This window comes from Paramormyrops kingsleyae, chromosome 9 (genome assembly GCF_048594095.1).
Source record: "Paramormyrops kingsleyae isolate MSU_618 chromosome 9, PKINGS_0.4, whole genome shotgun sequence".
In the NCBI taxonomy this organism is placed as follows: domain Eukaryota; kingdom Metazoa; phylum Chordata; class Actinopteri; order Osteoglossiformes; family Mormyridae; genus Paramormyrops; species Paramormyrops kingsleyae.
Window position 1 is genome coordinate 34,540,984 of NC_132805.1, and position 17,464 is coordinate 34,558,447.

Sequence of the window (17,464 nt, forward strand, 5' to 3'; positions counted from 1 at the left end):
AGCTAGTGTGTCTTCAGGACGGGAGGGATGATGTGGGCCTCATGTTTTATATGGGTGGTAATTGTGTGGAGGAACTGGGGGGTGAGCCCTGCGCTTGGGAATAAGAGCGCCTGCCCCCACCCGCCCATTGCTGCACCCTCGTTCTTTGCATTCCTCCCTTTGGAAGCTTGGGCCTTAGCGTTAATGTTAGCGTTAGCCTGTGTTTCCAGTCTCCTCTTTGCATTGGCGTAGTTTGCCCGTCTCCTTTATCCCCCCCCTGCCCCGTGTCTTTCTGCATTCATTCCTGCCTGCCCCCCTCCCCTTCTCCATGTCTCCATGAGTGTTTGCTCAGGACAGGCCCAGGTATTTCTCACTGCACTGCAGAGGGGTGGAGAGGGACCCTCGGAGCGGCTGGCGTGCGGCTCTTTCCAGGGACATCAGGAGCGTCCGACGCAGGTTCTTTGGAGGCTGTGCTTTCTGGAAGGTGGGATGATGTAAAGCGGGATTCTCCAGATAAAAGAATTGCTGAGAAACCTGCTCAGGAGGGGGAAAGCCATCTTAGGTACCATCTGCCTGCGGGGAGCATATCGACCAGTACCTCGCCAGACGGTCTGTGCTCTTCTGATTGGTCCTGCGGGGGGCATATCGACCAGTACCTCGTCAGACGGTCTGTGCTCTTCTGATTGGTCCGTCCGCAAGGTTGCCGCACATTTCTACAAAGCGTTAGCCTTTCAGACGCCACGTTGTCGGGGATCCTGCCGCCATGCCGTCTTTCAGGGTGGAGGTAAGCCGCGACTGTCCGACACGCCGCTGTGTGACGTGTGAGAGCAGTGGGTCGCCGAAGGTGAGCTGTGTGACACGGTGCGATAGTCTGCCGGCGTGTGCGTCTCGTGCCAAAGAGTTGGCTCTTGGACGTTACCGAATGTTAGAGAAAGTGGTCAACCTGCTTTGGGGAAACATATACTTCTGTATGTATGAAATTAGTCATAATTCATCAGTATTGCTGTAGTCGCGCTTAGTTGTCTGTGATTTTCAAAGTGATTGTGGTGATGTGAGTTTCCGAATGGTCCTTTGGATTTGTGAACCATCCAGCTGTATGTGATGAGTCCCCTAGACCAGTGTTACCCAACCCCGTCCCTCGGAGACTCCCAGTCCACATGGGCTATCTGGGCGTCCCCAGAGACTGAGTTGGAAAACTTTCTTCTAGAATGAGACCAGGTGCAACTCTAACCAAGGGTTCCACACCATTACATTACAGCTATAGGAGAAAGATGAGTTTGAAAGCATTTAGAAATGTATTTTAATTATGCAGCCACACTTTCTTCAAAACAGAATGCCGGAAATGTCACTCTGTCTCACACAAAGGCATTTCTTTTGGACGTTTTCCTTCCTCACATGGGTAATAGCAAACAAAGATCAGTGTTTCCATGTAAGACACAACTGAAATGTTTTCCCTCCGTTTTGTGTACGCTTGGCTGTTCTGGATATGTGAGCCACACTTGGGTCCCCTGGGAGGTCTGTGGGTCGATGGTGCGGTCGATGGTGCTCCCCAGAGCCATCCTGCCACCTGGAAGTCCTGCGTGTCACTTCCCACATTCACACGTAGGCGTCTCACTGCAGAGCATTCTGGGAATTCTCACAGATCTTCCCATGCCTTGCTTGTTTGAAGGGGGGGGGGGGGGGGGCTGGGATTTTTTCCCCTTCCTTCTGAAGACAAACAGGTATTACATGCACAGAATACTAAACTACTTTTGCATAAAAAAAACTGAAAAAACGAAAACATTTTTTCAGCTGTTGAAACTGAAAAATGTTCATTTATGACAAATATATGGCCAATTTGAATTTGATACCAGCAACATGCTTCAAAGAAGTTGAGACAGGGGCGTGTTCACCACTGTGCTGCATCACCTCTTCTTTTAACAACACTCTAAACGTTTGGGAACTGAGGGGACCAGCTGCTGGAGGTTTGAAAGTGAAATGTTGTCTCATTCTTGCCTGATAGAGGATTTCAGCTGCTCAGCACTTTAAACTAATGATGAACATTTTCCACTAATGATGCGGCACAATGTTTTCAGTGGGTGACAGGTCTGGACGGCAGGCAGGTCAATCCAGCTTCCGGAATCTTCTACTATGGAGCCCTGCTGTAGTAATACGTGTAGAATGCAGCTCGTCGCTGAAATATACATCTGAAAAAAACATTGTCCGAATGTCAGAATATATGTTGCTCCAAAACCTGTATGTTTTATTCAGCATTAATGGTGCCTTCCAAGATGTGCAAGCTACCCATAGCCATGGCCACTAATGCATCACGGATGCTGGCCTATGAACTGTCTGCTCATAACAATCGTGGCGTTTCTGGATCATGTTTAGATATGGTTTCTTCTTTGCATGGTAGAGTTCCATCACGCATTTGTGGATGCAGCGATGAACTGTGTTCACAGACAGGGGTTTTTGGATGTGTTCCTGAGCCCATGCAGTGATTTCCACTGTAGATTCGTGTCTGTTTTTAATGCAGTGTTGCCTGAGGACCTGAAGATCACAGCTATCCAGTGCTGGTTTTTGGCCTTGTCCCTTATGTACAGGGAATTCTCTGGATTCTCTGAATCTTTTAAAGATACTATGTACTGTAGACTGCGATGGGCTGGCCCCCCATCCAGGGTTGTTCCCTGCCTCGTGCCCGTTGCTTCCGGGATAGGCTCCGGACCCCCCGCGGCCCAGTAGGATAAGCGGGTTGGACAATGGATGGATGGATGGATGTACTGTAGATGATGAAATTTTCGAACTTTTTCAAAATGTGTTGCTGGCGTCAAATTTAAATTGAGCATATAAAACAATAACATTTCTGTTTCAACATTTGATATGTTGTCTTTGTTCTATTTTCAATTAAATATGGGTTTAAATAATTTGCAAATTATTGCATTCTGTTTTTATTTACATTTTACGTAGTGTCCCAACTTTTTTGGAAATTGGTTTATATTGGGACACACCACTTAATCGATCGTTGAATTCAGGTGTTTCATTCAAACCCATTGCCTAAGATGTATAAATACAGCACATAGCTGTATAATCAGGTTCACAAACATTTGTGCATGAATGGGTCGTTCTGAAGAGCTCAGTGAATTCAACCATGGTACTGTCATAGGATGCCACCTTTGCAATAAGTCAGTTTGTGAAATTTCTTCCCTGCTAGATATTCTACTGTCAACTGTAAGTGGGATTATTGCAAAGTGGAAGCGTGTAGGATCAACAGAAACTCAGCCACGAAGTGTCAGACCACCTAAAGTAACAGATTGGGGGGGGTCGCCGAGTGCTGAGGCGCATAGTGCATAAAAGTCACCAACGCTCTGTTGACTCAGTAACTGCAGAGTTCCAAACTTCCTCAGGCCTTAACTGCAGCACAGAATCTGTGCACTGGGAGCTTCACGGAATGGGATTCCATGGTCAAGCAGCTGCATGCAAGCCTCACCAGGCTCCCTGCAATGTCACGCGTCGGATGGAGTGATGTAAAGCACGCCGCCACTGGACTCTGGAGCAGTGGAAACGTGTTCCATGGAGTTATGCACCATGCTTCTCTGTCTGGCAGTCTGATGGATGATTCTGGGTTTGGCAGATGCCAGGAGAACGTTACCTGCCTGACAGCATTGTGCCAAGTGTAAAGTTTGGTGGAGGAGGGATAATGGTATGGGGTTGTTTTCCTGGGGTTGGGCTGGGCCTCTTAGTTCCGGTGAAGGAAACTCACATGTTGGACAATTCTATACTTCCAGCTCTGTGGGAACAGTTTGGGGAAGGCAGCCCTTTGCTGTTCCAGTATGACTGTGCCCCAGTGCACAAAGCAAGGTCCATTAAAACATGGTTGGGTGAGTCTGGTGTGGAAGAACTTGACTGGGCTGCACAGAGCCCTGACCTCAACCCCATCAATCACCTTTGGGATGAACTAGAATGGAGATTGTGAGCCAGGCCTTCACATCCAACATCGGTGACTGACCTCTTCTGGATGAATGGGCAAAAAATCCCACAGAAAGTTGCAGGAAGTGTGGCAGCTGTTATAGCTGCAAATGGTGGACCAACTGCATATTGATGCCTATGGATTTAGAATGTCATAAAAGTTCCTGTAATTGTAATGACCATGGCAGTCAGACCTACAGAAGTCTTTGACCCAAAAGTTTTATACACAGCAGACCAGCCAACCTGAGGGTCCCGCTACGATTGTTATGTGTTCTGGAGTGTCCATCCACAAGCTGAGGTCTTTGATGGTTTGGCATTGCCCTCTTCTGCGCAGGTGGAGTTCACTGTGAATTTGCGTTGAATTGATTCACGGTGGTCATCCGCCACTGACACGGAGGTACATGATTGCTGCCCAGTTATACACAACCTTCCTCACCCCAAAAAGGCACTGTACCACGAGAAGAGTCATCACTCAGTTTAATTATTACTGTTCTTTAATCACAAGACTGGAATCAGAACACAGCCATTAGCATCAAGGCATTGGGCAAGGGGATGTTGTCACAACGCGACTCATATCTGTCACCTGTCACATATGGGGTCTAACAGGAACCTGAGTGTCATTTTTTTTCTTGGAAAGACAACCCAGCTGAGTGGACTCATGCTACTCCTGCTGTCTGGCCTCCTGGTGTCTGCGCAGGATGATTTTTCCGGCTACCATTCAGGTAGGTGGGGGGGGGGGGGGGGGGCGCATACCTTTCTATTAGCAGAAGACTTACTCCCCTGGTCACGTGACCCTCTGTGCAAATTATGTTCAAGCCATGTGGACATCAATTTCCATCATATCTCACCTTAAATATGGCCAACTCAAGTATCGTTGGACTATTTGTGAGGGATTCACATGTAGTTTTTTTTTACTTACTTGCTTAGTTCATGATTGGTCAAACCAGACAGAAGTATCAGTTTAACCATGACTGGTGTATCGGCGGTCCTGTGGCTGCATGTGCAGGTGACGGGCATGTCCTCGAGGGCTCTGTGGTGGGTGTCTATGAAGAGTCAGGATACCCCCTTCCAGGTATCACCAAATCTTGCAGAAACCTGAACATCCTGCTCACTCATGTATGTCTTTGGGCATTTACATTATTATTTTTTAATATAGTGTATGAGGGGACTTACATTTAAATTTTAGTCATTCCATAAAGTACTTTTTAATGGTCATTTTTATCCGTCTACGTGCTGTTTAAAGACTTTTTGGCAGTCATCCTTTCGAGATATAACACCTTTCAACCGTTTGTATATTACGGATGTTAGTTTATTTTACATACAGAGAACTTATTAAGGTACCAGGTGTAGCTGCACTTTAGCTTGTAGCTAAGTGAGTGAAACGGGACACGTGACCTCTGCGTTCGCACAGACGAGGTCCAGCTGGAGCCCACCACAGGGTACGAAGAGCAGACGGCCTCGGCCTACGACCCCTACCACCCCTACGGCCCCGTCTCCTCTATCGTCACCATGATAACGGAGGACGCGTATCCCTACGTGGCAACCACATCCCAGTCGTACGACTATGCCAAGGAGGTCCCCACGGTGACCACTCAGGTGCCCTACTACGAAAGCGGCATCGCCACCCTCGGGGAGGAGGAGGGGCCCACGGACTGTGACTGCCTACCTGGGGAGCCCGGCTTTGCCGGATTTGCTGGGCCCAAGGTAACACTACCCCCACCTTTAGGATCTGGGGTAAACATACCGTTTATATCGTGTATTCATTCAAGTTATTTAATTATATGGCCAAGAGGTTTGGGCACCCAGAATTATTTCATCTGATTTTTTTTTTGCTCACTCTTTTGCCCTTCCCCCCCCCCCAAATCAAACGGCGCCCTAGGTGATCGCCTATGTTGCCTGTAGAGCAGGCCAGATCTGCCTCAGAAGTTTTTCCTTCTTGCATGAATGTGCATTTTTATAGCTATATGCAAAGCATGATAGGTAATCCTTGTTGCAAAAGGCACTATATCAAATAAATGCAATATTTTTCTGCATTTCTAGAGGAAATAGAATTGTGACAGCGTAGTTATAGTCATGGCCAGCAGGGCGGCGGTAGCACCTGTCTAAGCATCATATAATGTCTGGTGGTATAGGGAGCCAGAGGGGAGCAGGGTAAGGATGGATTCCCTGGAGCGCAAGGACGGGTGGTGAGTATGAGAGCGCCCCCCAGTGGGCCTGATAGTGCCACATGTCGCTAGTGCTCATGCTAGCTGGAAGAAAGCTCAGTTGTGGTATCATCTTGTTTTCAGGGGTACAAGGGATTCAAAGGGGTGCCTGGAAGAAGGGGGGACCCGGGCCCAGAGGTGAGAGCGAGCTCTGTCAGCTGACCTCTGACCCTGAGGACCTACGGCTGTGTCAGCACTGAAGTAAAGGATGGCTAGTAGTGAAGCGTATATACATTCGGAGTTAAGGTGGTATTTGTTAAGAGGAACGGTGTCAGTAGCTGACATGCTAATAAAAAGTCTTGTAGTAAGAGACCTTAGTAGTGACCAATAATTAGGTAAATGACGTGAAACTGTGCTACCTTAAATGATGGCGCTAAAGGGGATAGTTATTTTGTATCCTTATTATAGGACGGCAATTCTAAGGGCTGATGGCAAATGTCTTTGGTTACACTGGATGTCACATGACCTTTTCCCTTTGATGTCCAGGGAGAGCCTGGGGAGGACGGGGCTGAGGGGCCGTCGGGCTTCTCTGGAGCCATGGTGAGCAGACTGGTCTCAGTATGTCTAGCTGGGGCAGGTGGTGCTTTGCCATTGATGGTGTTTGTGCACATTGTGGAGGCCAAATACCCCCACAATGTGATAAAGACCTGTTATCCTGATTATGTGGGAACCAGTTTTTCAATCACCACAAGGGGAAATTCAATTTTAAAAAATCCGTGTGTGCAATCAAAAAACTAAAAATTCCAAAAGACTTGTATTTTGTTTGGTTACTTATGGTTAAGGTTAGGGCTGGGTAGGGGTTAAGGTCGTCATGTTGGGATTACAGTTTTCCCCATAGAAATGAATGGAGAGTCCCCACAAAGATATAATTACAAACCTGTGTGTGTGTGTGTGTGTGTGTGTGTGTCTCCTCACCTGCCCTTATCTCCACAGGGTGAAACTGGGCTCCGTGGGGACAAGGGAGAAGCAGGGGACTTGGGTGCGAAGGTAAAGGCAGAATTGAATCCCGCCATTTGACCAGAACAGCATCTACCATAAATGTTTCTAGCAATTTCTAAGTTTAAAAAGTTGAGGTTAGACCTTTCCTGTCACTCAAAGGGTGACATCGGCATGACAGGCCCATGGGGAGGAGTCGGAATCAAGGGCGAGACAGTGAGTAGCATTTCTAAAAATAACTTGTGAAAAACCCAGTTATTATGGTTGGAGGAAAGCAAAAAACTGATAATTACAGATCAGACAGTAAAGTTCCTGTATCTGACCTCTGACCCGGTGGACGGCAACTCTATCCACCTCTAGGGACCAGTGGGAGGAGGTGGAAAACCTGGAAAACCTGGAACCAAGGGGATAAAGGTTAACAATCAACTCCAAACACACACTGGGATGCCAATTATTATTATTATTATTATTAATAATTATAATAATCATCATCATCATCATCATATAATATCATCAATTAATATCATCATCATCATCGTCATTTTCTTGATAATGGATTTGAACCAACACTTAAAACATACATGCACAACATAAAACATTGGATATTTGCTGAGACAACTGAGTGTAAATTTACTGGCTCGTGGGTACAACAGTTACTCCTTCGCTGAGATATTAATGTTCCAGAAATATGGCAGCATGATTGTCACATTGAACAGTAGTCTTACCAAATTAGTGCTACTGCTGATATCACTGTGAGACTGGGGCAGAAGGTCCTTCAGTCCTGCAGCAGAATAAGTGCTGTTAATGGCATCGGTTTTGCTCGACAGGGATCGATTGGGACTCCTGGGAAAATGGGACCAGATGGTGAGATGGGAATGAAGGTAGGACAACCAAACACTAACCTGTCAAGTGCATGCAAATTAGTGGGTGGGGCTAAAAAAAACAAAACAAATTCAATTCAAATTCATTGTCTTTATAGTATACAGAGGTACACTTATAAAGAGATGTGTCATGTGACTTCTAGAGCAGGTGCAACTAGTTTAAAATAAAATATAGCACATAAATAGAACAACACCCACCACTAAGAGAGCTCTACATAAATAACATAGTTATATTATTTTACAAGTATTGTTGAGTTACACCGTAAATTGTTTCTGCACATCCAGTGTACTGTTTCATCATTTTTTGTTGTTTCATTTCATTTCCTCATTATTGTATTGCATTAGTCTCAGACTCCCCTGGTTAAATGTCAAATAGTTTAAAAAAATGTCAACCGAGTATTTTTGTAACAGTGGCAAATGGCAGTTTCATGACTGACCAAGTGAAGGCCTACATGTCAATGTAATGTATTTACCCATGGTTAATATTTCTCTAAAAAGAAACATGTTGTCTTACTCACAGGGTCAGATTGGAGCCCCTGGCTTCTCAGGAGACAGGGGAGAGCCAGGTTACATGGTAAGAATGTGTTTGGCTGAATAAGCAAACCATCAGTGCTTTTCTGAAAGATATTTCTGGCCAACTATGTATCTATTTGTTTCTTGATTGTTTATTTTAGGGGTATTCAGGAATCCCAGGAGGCGGAGGAGAACCTGGACTAAAGGCATGAAGAAGTTAATTTTTTTTGTTGGGAAGTTGATATTTGGTTATTTCCTATCTCTGGTAGAGCATCCATTAAGACTAGCTTTGAAAATAGTGCCTCTGGAAATTACATTTATTCATTCACTTCCCTTAATGTTTTGGTCAGGGAAACAAAGGCTTGGGGGGAATTCCAGGCAGTGACGGGGAACCTGGAGAGGATGTAAGTGGGAAAGATGCCAAAAAAACTAGTTACCCGGAGATTGTCCTGTAGGGCACAGAGTTGATTTCTCATTTCTCATTCAGGGTCCTCTAGGAGTGCCGGGAGTAATTGGAATTCCTGGATCATTTGGCATTAAGGTATGTGCTAATGTGAAGAATGAACCAGGGCTGCCAATTCTCACGCATCTGGCATGACGCTCACGTTTTCAGACTCTCTCACACACGCAAGAAATCTCACACCAAATCTATGTTATTCCATTATAAACCGAAAATTATCTGCATCAAAAGTATTGGGGGAGTTTGCAAACCCTGCAGACTATTTACAAGGTGATAGAACTCTTACATATATGTATACATGCATGTGCATGTGTGTGCAGACTTGTCTCGAATTGAAAATCTCCAGCCAACCAGCTGACCAAAGTTGGCAATCCGGGATTAAGTGAACGAAATAAAAGAATATTTTGTTGAAATCACTTGGAGAATGTGGCAGGTTTTGATCACGGGGCTTTTACATTGTTTTCAGGGGGACAAAGGGGATCCAGGCCCTAGGGGACCCCAAGGACGAGTGGGTGCACAGGTAAGACACTCATCTGAATGAGGAGTCAGCGGTTACGGCGCTCTCAGATCACGTCATCCTGTTCACGTAATCCTATATGAAAAAGCGGGCAAGTTTTTAAAAAACGCAAGCAGGCTGAAGGGGGTCATATTTAAATAAATTATTTAAATTATTTAAGCACTGTACTGATCTTTACATCTCGCCAACAATAACTTTATTATTCATAAGTAGGCTACTATGATAAGTAAAATGTTAAACGATCGATGAACATATTATTTAAGTACCATTTTAAAATGTAGTCAGGTGAGTAACGGCACACTTTACGTTAGGTCATGTGGACAGCTTTCAGTTATCTGTGTTTTTGTATAGTTCCTGTTTTTAAATTTAGGCTGTTTTGATCTAATTTCAATTGTTCGTGTTCTGAAGTCTCCGCGGGCGAAATGGCACCACGTTTAATCACTCGTCATTTTTGACATTAAAAACAGGTAGTTGGTGTCGTGGGTAAAGTCCCGTCGACTAGAATAAATGTCACAACCGCCAAATGTAAAATCCAATATGCAGATGATGCGTACATTTTAAAAAAAGGTACTTATAAGTTGTTTTAGTCATGTGTCCGTGTTTACAGGCGATTATGTTGTTTTTATAATTGGTGGAGAAATATTTATTTTCACATGTCACTTTAAGTTTGACCAGTCTCTGTCAGTGTTGTTTTACATGTGATAGTTCCTGTTGTTAGTTTTGGTTTCAGTGCGTAAATTTAGGTAGTGATTGAGCCTAATCAGTTGTACTGCACATGTTTATGTCTCCTGTGTTTTGGGGAAACCCCAAGTATGATGTGGAAAAAAATCTGTAGTTCCCAACGTTGAAAAAAATAGGTCACAAGGATGACAGTAAACATGTTAAGTGATCGATGAGAAGATCAATCTCTGTGCGCATGGTCTTGTTTACTCTGTTCTGTGAAAGGGTCATGTGCGATAAGATGCCGTATGGAAATATAAGGCAAAGATGACTTGCTGTATCTGTCCATAACTTTGTCTGTGCTACGACAACAACAACAAATGTATTTTTGTATAGCGCATTATCACAACATTACATTGTCTCAAAGCGCTTTACAGCATCCCCACCCAAAGCCCCCTGTGAGTAAGCCATAGGCGACAGTGGCAAGGAAAATCTCCCGAGAAGGAAGAAACCTTGGGAGGGACCAGACTCAAAGGGGGAGCCCATCCTCCAGGGGCCGGCAGGGAGAGTCAAATCGGAGAGATGGCTAAGTGCCGAGTCATACTGTCTAAGTCATAAGATTTGAGACACAAACGGGGAGCAGGGGGGAGATGACAAGCCGGTGCCACCGCTCCCTCCAATCGCCAGGCAACCAGAAGGCAGGCAGCGGGTCATACATGGAGAATGACACAGGCAGAACGGCGAGCTGGATGCAGGGACGTCATTGGTAGTGGCGACGTCACATGTTGCAGAGTGTGCTGGACATCTTGATAGATTGAGGTCTCCAGGCAGCACCCCCCAGGAGGAGTAGGGGAAATAAAATGTGCAATTAGTCAAAGTAGGGGAGACTATAGGCAGTGCTAACAGTTAGGTGAGTGCAATATGAAGTGAAATGTGCAAGCTCCGGTAGATATGGCTATGGCAGCATAAGTAGGAGGGAGAGGCAGGTGGGAATGCAGGCATGTCAGCACTTCAATCCCACAAGGGGGTGTGAAGCTAGAGTGACAGACTGACAGGTCAGTTTATCCAAAGCCAATGGCACCGATCCCCACCCAGCTCTACACCTCACACTATAGGTCTGACTGGGAGTGAGAAGCTAGCTAGAGCTAGAACTAGTGTCCCTATAAGCTAAACTAAACAGGTGTGTTTTTAGTCTAGACTTGAATATTGAGAGTGAGCCTGAAACCCGCACATCCGGTGGAAGACCATTCCACAGCTGAGGAGCTCTGTAGGAGAAAGCTCTGCAGCCTACCGTAGCTCTTTCTACCCTAGGTACTAACAGATATCCCGCGCCTTGAGAACGAAGCAAGCGCGGGGGATTGTATGTGGTCAGCAGATCACTAAGGTATTCTGGTGCAAGGCCATTCAGTGCTTTATAGGTTAATAGCAGTATTTTATAGTCAATCTGAGACTGGTGATGTCAATCCACTGTTGACGATGTAGACCAGACATTTAACAAACACTTTGTTAGCATTATATGCAGATTATTTATTGCTGTACATAACATGAAGGTGGTCCTGCCTGTGGTCTTTGGTGTTTTGTTCAACATCCATCCATCCATCATCTATCTATCTGTCTGTCTGTCTGTCCGTCCAATCATGCATTACATGCATATCACCGTAGATGGGAGACCTGTAAGTAAAGCACGTGTGATTTGCATTACAGGGACAACACGGGGAGAGAGGAGACGCCGGCATCCCAGGGAAGCCGGGAGCCAGTGGCCTGAAGGGCCAGCCGGTAAGGATCGTGTCTGATAGCAGCCATCTTATATTCAGGTGCAAATTCACAGCTGCCACTGGAACTCTGGTGCAACCAGTCAGCTCAACCAGCCGCAGATTTTCAGTCCCTGTGCATTTGTCATTGTGCTAAAGCACATTACAGTACCTCTAAATCCCTATTGAGAGGGGATTCATTTGTCCTAAGGTGGTTGGGGACGTAATTTATACAATGATTTGTCTGGCTGATTCATAGTGGCGATTCTAGACAATTTCAACTGGGGGGAGGGGGGTAGGGTGACCACCTAATCCATGTCAGGAGGGACACTATGAGCTACAACAGGATTTGTAAACTATCATTTCATACATTTCAATTAAAAGGAGCAGGATTTCACTTAAGCACTGGGTTCTTGCCATATGCTGATTGGTCAGTCTCCTATAATCATGCATATGTGTCAGTAATGTTAATGCGAAACAGCTGGATGAGTCTTTCAATCTAGTAACTAACCAAACAGTTTAGCAGAGCACAGAACCCTTTCAGCTTTAAAGTAGTTCGTAAAAGCTGAAGTAGCTCATAGTGTCCCTCCTGACATGGATTAGGTGGTCACCCTAGAGAGGGGGGGGGGGGGTTGCTAATTCAGATGGTATAAGAAACATGTAATTTCCCTAATTTACCAGAAATAGTAGAAATAAAACAAATCCAGTTTGTTGATGTTATCATGAGTAAAGCCCCTTTAGAAAGGGAATGACAACAGAATTCTCATTTTTGGGTGATCTGTCCCTTTAACACAGCAGTAACACAATAAAAACATAATGTTTCCCTCCCACCCATACAGTTTCTTAAAAATCAGTGTCACTCAGCGGTGCTGTACCGCTCTGCACCTGCTGAACACCTTGCGGTAGCCGTGGCTGTAAGCGTAGTTTGTCAGTTTTTTATATGGGAAACTTGGTACCCATTCAAACTCCACATAGATGCTGTTCTGGCCTTTGTAGATGTGACCATATTACCGAGATAACAATCCAAACAGGACTAATGTTACCAAAAGCAGTCCATGTTGGCTGAAATACAGAAGCTAATTCATTCCTTGATTTTTACTGTGCAGGCTTGTAGTCACTACATTGCAGTTTCAGACTGGATTAAAATTACACCAATTGTCGGTAATTGCTTCAGTTACATTACATCCCCAGGTAAAACTAATGCCATCCAAACAGGACTTAAGTGTTTGTGTTCATCTGTCAGACGGGGTTAAATATAGAGAAGAGGAAGGCGTGCACACTCACGGTGACTCATGGTGTCATGCGACTCTCACTCGTGACTTTTGGCCTTTTTCACACTCACGGTGATCAATGGTGTCATGCGACTCTCACTCGTGACTTTTGGCCTTTTTCTCTTTAGGGTGCCAAAGGGGAGACTGGAGTGGACGGCGAGAAGGTATAAAAACACCTGCAGTCTGTGGTAGCCAAGGGGAGTCCCCCCCTGCCCCCGCCCCCCCAGACCGAAACAGAACCGACACCAGTCAGCAAGTCAGACACTTTGCAGAAGTTCCACTTTTCACTTTTCCAACACAGCTCTTTTGAGACCACTTATCTGCTAGTGTTGAAACCCCCAATTGCCCAATTTTTAAAAATCCATTTGAGCAATGGGGACACCTCTGCTCCCAGTGCCAATTACTCTGATTGTGTCTCAGAGTCACCACAGGTCAGCTGTATAAATTTTGTGAAGATAATTCTATCTTGTTTTTCCTCTTTCTCCTCAGGGACCCAGAGGACCACAGGGGTCAAAGGGCACGAAGGGGCAAAAGGTCATGCCAAATCTCTTTGACAACCTTGCACTATTCCCTCATTATGCTTTTATCAGTCCTTAGAGCTAAAGCAAACCTCTCTGCAGATTTTTCCCTCTTGATAATTGAGCACACAGCCTTGTGTCCTTATTCCGGCATGTGTTGTTTTCAACTATCTTCGTTTAAAAAAAAAATTCATTCTGTAACAGGGTAGTGCCGGTTTCCGTGGTGATAAAGGGAAGGTAAGTGCTACAGATTCTTTTAATTTCAGCCAAAATGTGATTTCACCGGAGCAGAAATCTTCTATCTTAAGTATTTTTTTTTTTGACTCCGCCAAGAAGTCTGAAAATTTTTAATAATGAGCATAGAAAGTTTTTCAGAGACTAGGAAATAAAATAAACCTTAGATTTAAAATGATAATCCACTGTAAGAGAAGAATAAAACTTGTAAACTTCTCAAAGTAAAAAGTGTATCATGGTGCACTAAAAAGTCGATATGAGTAGCATTCTGGGGGGGGTAAGCCATAACTCTCTACACTTTCCAGCGTGGTGAGAGGGGCTTTGCGGGACCTCTTGGAGGTGTTGGCCGTTTGGGCCCCCCAGGAGTGCCGGGTCCACGGGGCAATCCTGGTGCTTTGGGCGACTCCGGAGTTAGGGGCACCCCAGGACCCAAAGGAGTACCAGGGCCCCCCGTAAGTAACATGGCCCATACATGGTCAACAAAACAGTACAAAAAATACAGTTTAAGATGTAACATTTGCCATGTTTCAATTCAGAAATTCAATAAAATAAGAGTCAGAGGATACAGGCTGTTTCATTTCTGATTGGATATGATATCGATCAGTTTGTTTAAAACTATCCAACTTTTGTAAACAAATATTGAAAATTGAACTGATGCCATCATATCATGTTTGGACAGGATTTCTGATTCGCTTCGATTCTTCCTGTCACTCCTGCTAAGATGATTTTGACTGCAGACACATGCATGCACAGTTAACTCCTCGCTCGTTTTTAATGAACACACTCATTCCCAGACCTCCAAGGCCATAATTTCCTTTACCGAGACATTAGAGTCAGCATATACTCTTGACTCATGACAATTACAAGTCATCGCTTATTTTCACGGTGTATAACATGACCTGTAAATAGATGATTAAACAGAACAGCCCCACCTTAGATAAAATGACACGTGTGGGTCCCTGCAGGGCCCAGGACTCTCCGATGAACAGGTCCTCCAGCTCTGCCAGGGTGTGGTGACGGCTCAGATCTCGCAGTATGCTGTGTCCATCCGTGCCAAATGTGCCCAGGGCTGCCCCGTCAACCACCGCACCCTGATCGGACCCCCTGGGATCAGGGGCCCACATGGAGCCTCCGGCAAACCCGTAAGTGCCAGGGAGTGGGTGGGGGGGGAGGTGTGTATTTCCATAATAGCTAAAATGTCTCGTATAAGTGGTTTGCTGTTTGTTTTGGTTTGGATCCTTTATTGACCCGCTCTGATCCCGCATGATACCCCCCAGGGGAAACCTGGCAAGTCCGGCTCCAAGGGAGCCAGTGGGCCGAGGGGGGACACGGGATTCCCAGGCCAGGAGGGCGCAGCAGGACAGAGAGGTAGGACAGGGCCCACAGAACCCTGCTTGCCAGACAGCTGTCATCCTCTGCTCCTTCCTCACTCGTCTTTCCTTGTAACCATCAAGACGAAACTCCCCATTGGTCTGAAGAATAATCTGATCAGATTTTACTGTGTCCTTAGATTCATTTATACTAGTAGTTTATAGAATTTATACAGTAGGTTAAACGATGTAATTATAGGCAGAACTGGCCACTAATCGAGTGCTAATGTGCCATTAAGATAAACTTTATTAAAATTCTTGAAAATTATTATCCAAATTCGTGACTCATAGATCCCAGTGAGGATTACATTTCTGCTCTAACCACTGATCTGTGGAGTCTACTTGTTTGTGTTTTCCTGTGCCACCTTCCCATCAATGATTTAATGCCCCGTCCTCCTCCTAGGCCAGAAGGGCACCAAAGGGGTGCGAGGTGACCCTGGCACAGGGCTGCCAGGAATCGACGGATACCAGGGCCTCAGAGGTGGGGGCAATCGCAGCAGGGTGGGGAGGGTTAGGGTGGAGCTCTCAGGCACGGAATGTGGGTATTAAACTGGAGGAACCTTGTATTCTGAAGTACGGGACAGGAAGCCTGATGTAGATATCACAGTGATGTGAATGAAATCTAATGGCACCATCAGACACAAAGGAATGATGTATGTGTATTTGAGAAGGTCATACCACTGTGGTAATTCACCTTTTTATAATTGTTTCTTTCACAGGCTTTCCGGGGCACCCTGGTCAGCCGAAGAATGGGACAGATGGTCCCATGGGTCCCCGTGGACACCCAGGCCCAATGGGCCAGTCAGGAGGGGCTGGGCTTGCTGGGGTGCCGGGGGTGTGCGAGGCTCGAGATTGTAGCATCCATGCCCCAGTGATGCGGAAGGAGCAGGGCCTGGTGAAGGGACCACTCAGTCCCAACATATAGACACGTCACGGTGGCACAGGGTTGCCCTAAAGCTGCTCATAAACACAGAACTATACCCATAATCCCCCAGTCTGACCCTATCCATCCTTGCCTTACAGTACGCTGAACTTACCCACCCACAACCCTACCATAATCCATCCAATATTACCCATACTGCCTTGCTAGCTTTAGTTGTTACACCAGGGGTAGGTAACCCTCAGAGCTGGGAGAAACACTGCTCTAATTACCCCCAGAGCCCCCAGCATGAAAGACAGCCGCCTGAATAAAGTCGGGAGAGGAGACTGAAATTAGTTTTCCCATCACATAATTCAGTTTTTGATTGACTTTTATTTTATTGATGCCCTCATTCAAGAGATGATTTATTTTATTATTTCACATTTTTATCAGTACAAGGACAAAAATAATGTAAATATTTTTTAAAAATATATAAACATTCATAAACGTTTTCTAATTCGCTTGTGTGATAAAAACATCTCTGTTGCATTTCAAGAACACGGCTAACTGGGGATTTGAGCAGTTAATTTAAAATACTCAACGTTAAGAAGCAGTTTCCGATTCTGCTGCACTTCACATCTTCTTCAGGAGTTATATTAAGAATATAAAGTTTATACTGAAAATTCTGCCAAAAACTGTTCGTATAAAAATATGCACAAAAAACAAACACTGTTGTGGTTCTGTGCTTTTCAGCATGAGGAACTCCAGGTAAAGGAGATGTAAACATTCACTTAAGTGCACCTGAATCCGCAACCATAACAGTACTTGCTGTGTGTTTTACTGCATGTCAGTTAGTGCTTCTCCGTGTTTACATCCATTTCCAACACCTTCCTCCCATGACCCAAATCCTGGATGCCAAATAGAATGGCTATTGGAATGGGTATTACAGAGAAGAATAAGATAATAGAATATGATCTTGGCAAGAAATTAATGCAGATCAGGATGAAAATAAATGTTGAGGTGTTGCATAAATTTGTGGAAACAATGCCCTGACAAATATGCACCATAATCAAAGCTAAAGGCGGCCCAACAAAATATTAAAGTGCAATATAAAATAAAGTGTAATATTTTTTGTCCAGACACTGAGTATATAATGGAAACATTTACATATAAAAATATATTTGCATAAATAACACAAGAATGTAAAAAAAAAACAAGCTTAGGAAAAAGAACTATGCTGGAATTTAAGAAAATTTCCAGAAGTGGAACAGAGAGATGTGAAACCAATAGCAGCATATTATGACAGTGGTGAGGAGTCCGTCCATCCATCCATCCTCTGAATGATGTCTGAGTGCCTTTGTATTTC

At 44.9% G+C, this 17,464-nt stretch overlaps 1 protein-coding gene across 1 annotated transcript; it reads left to right on the forward strand.

Annotated features, from left to right (window-relative positions):
* Window positions 1–363: 363 nt before the first annotated feature.
* On the forward strand, window positions 364–16,825 carry LOC111844329 (uncharacterized). Its single transcript, XM_023812696.2, has 25 exons — window positions 364–763; window positions 4,562–4,646; window positions 4,931–4,996; window positions 5,336–5,628; window positions 6,057–6,110; window positions 6,213–6,266; window positions 6,615–6,668; window positions 7,062–7,115; window positions 7,227–7,280; window positions 7,425–7,478; window positions 7,892–7,945; window positions 8,466–8,519; window positions 8,620–8,664; window positions 8,809–8,862; window positions 8,946–8,999; window positions 9,385–9,438; window positions 11,800–11,871; window positions 13,246–13,281; window positions 13,607–13,651; window positions 13,840–13,872; window positions 14,175–14,321; window positions 14,835–15,011; window positions 15,147–15,237; window positions 15,643–15,720; window positions 15,959–16,825. The coding sequence occupies exons 1-25, from the start codon at window positions 743–745 to the stop codon at window positions 16,162–16,164; spliced, it is 1,989 nt and encodes a 662-aa protein (XP_023668464.1). The 5' UTR covers window positions 364–742; the 3' UTR covers window positions 16,165–16,825.
* Window positions 16,826–17,464: the final 639 nt, after the last annotated feature.

Excerpts from the sequence above, each read along its gene's own strand:
- LOC111844329 (XM_023812696.2), top strand. The coding sequence starts at position 743 with ATGCCGTCTTTCAGGGTGGAG. Across the intron at positions 7,479-7,891 it reads CTGGAACCAAGGGGATAAAG|GGATCGATTGGGACTCCTGG; the intron begins GTTAACAATCAA and ends TTTGCTCGACAG. Across the intron at positions 13,873-14,174 it reads TCCGTGGTGATAAAGGGAAG|CGTGGTGAGAGGGGCTTTGC; the intron begins GTAAGTGCTACA and ends TACACTTTCCAG.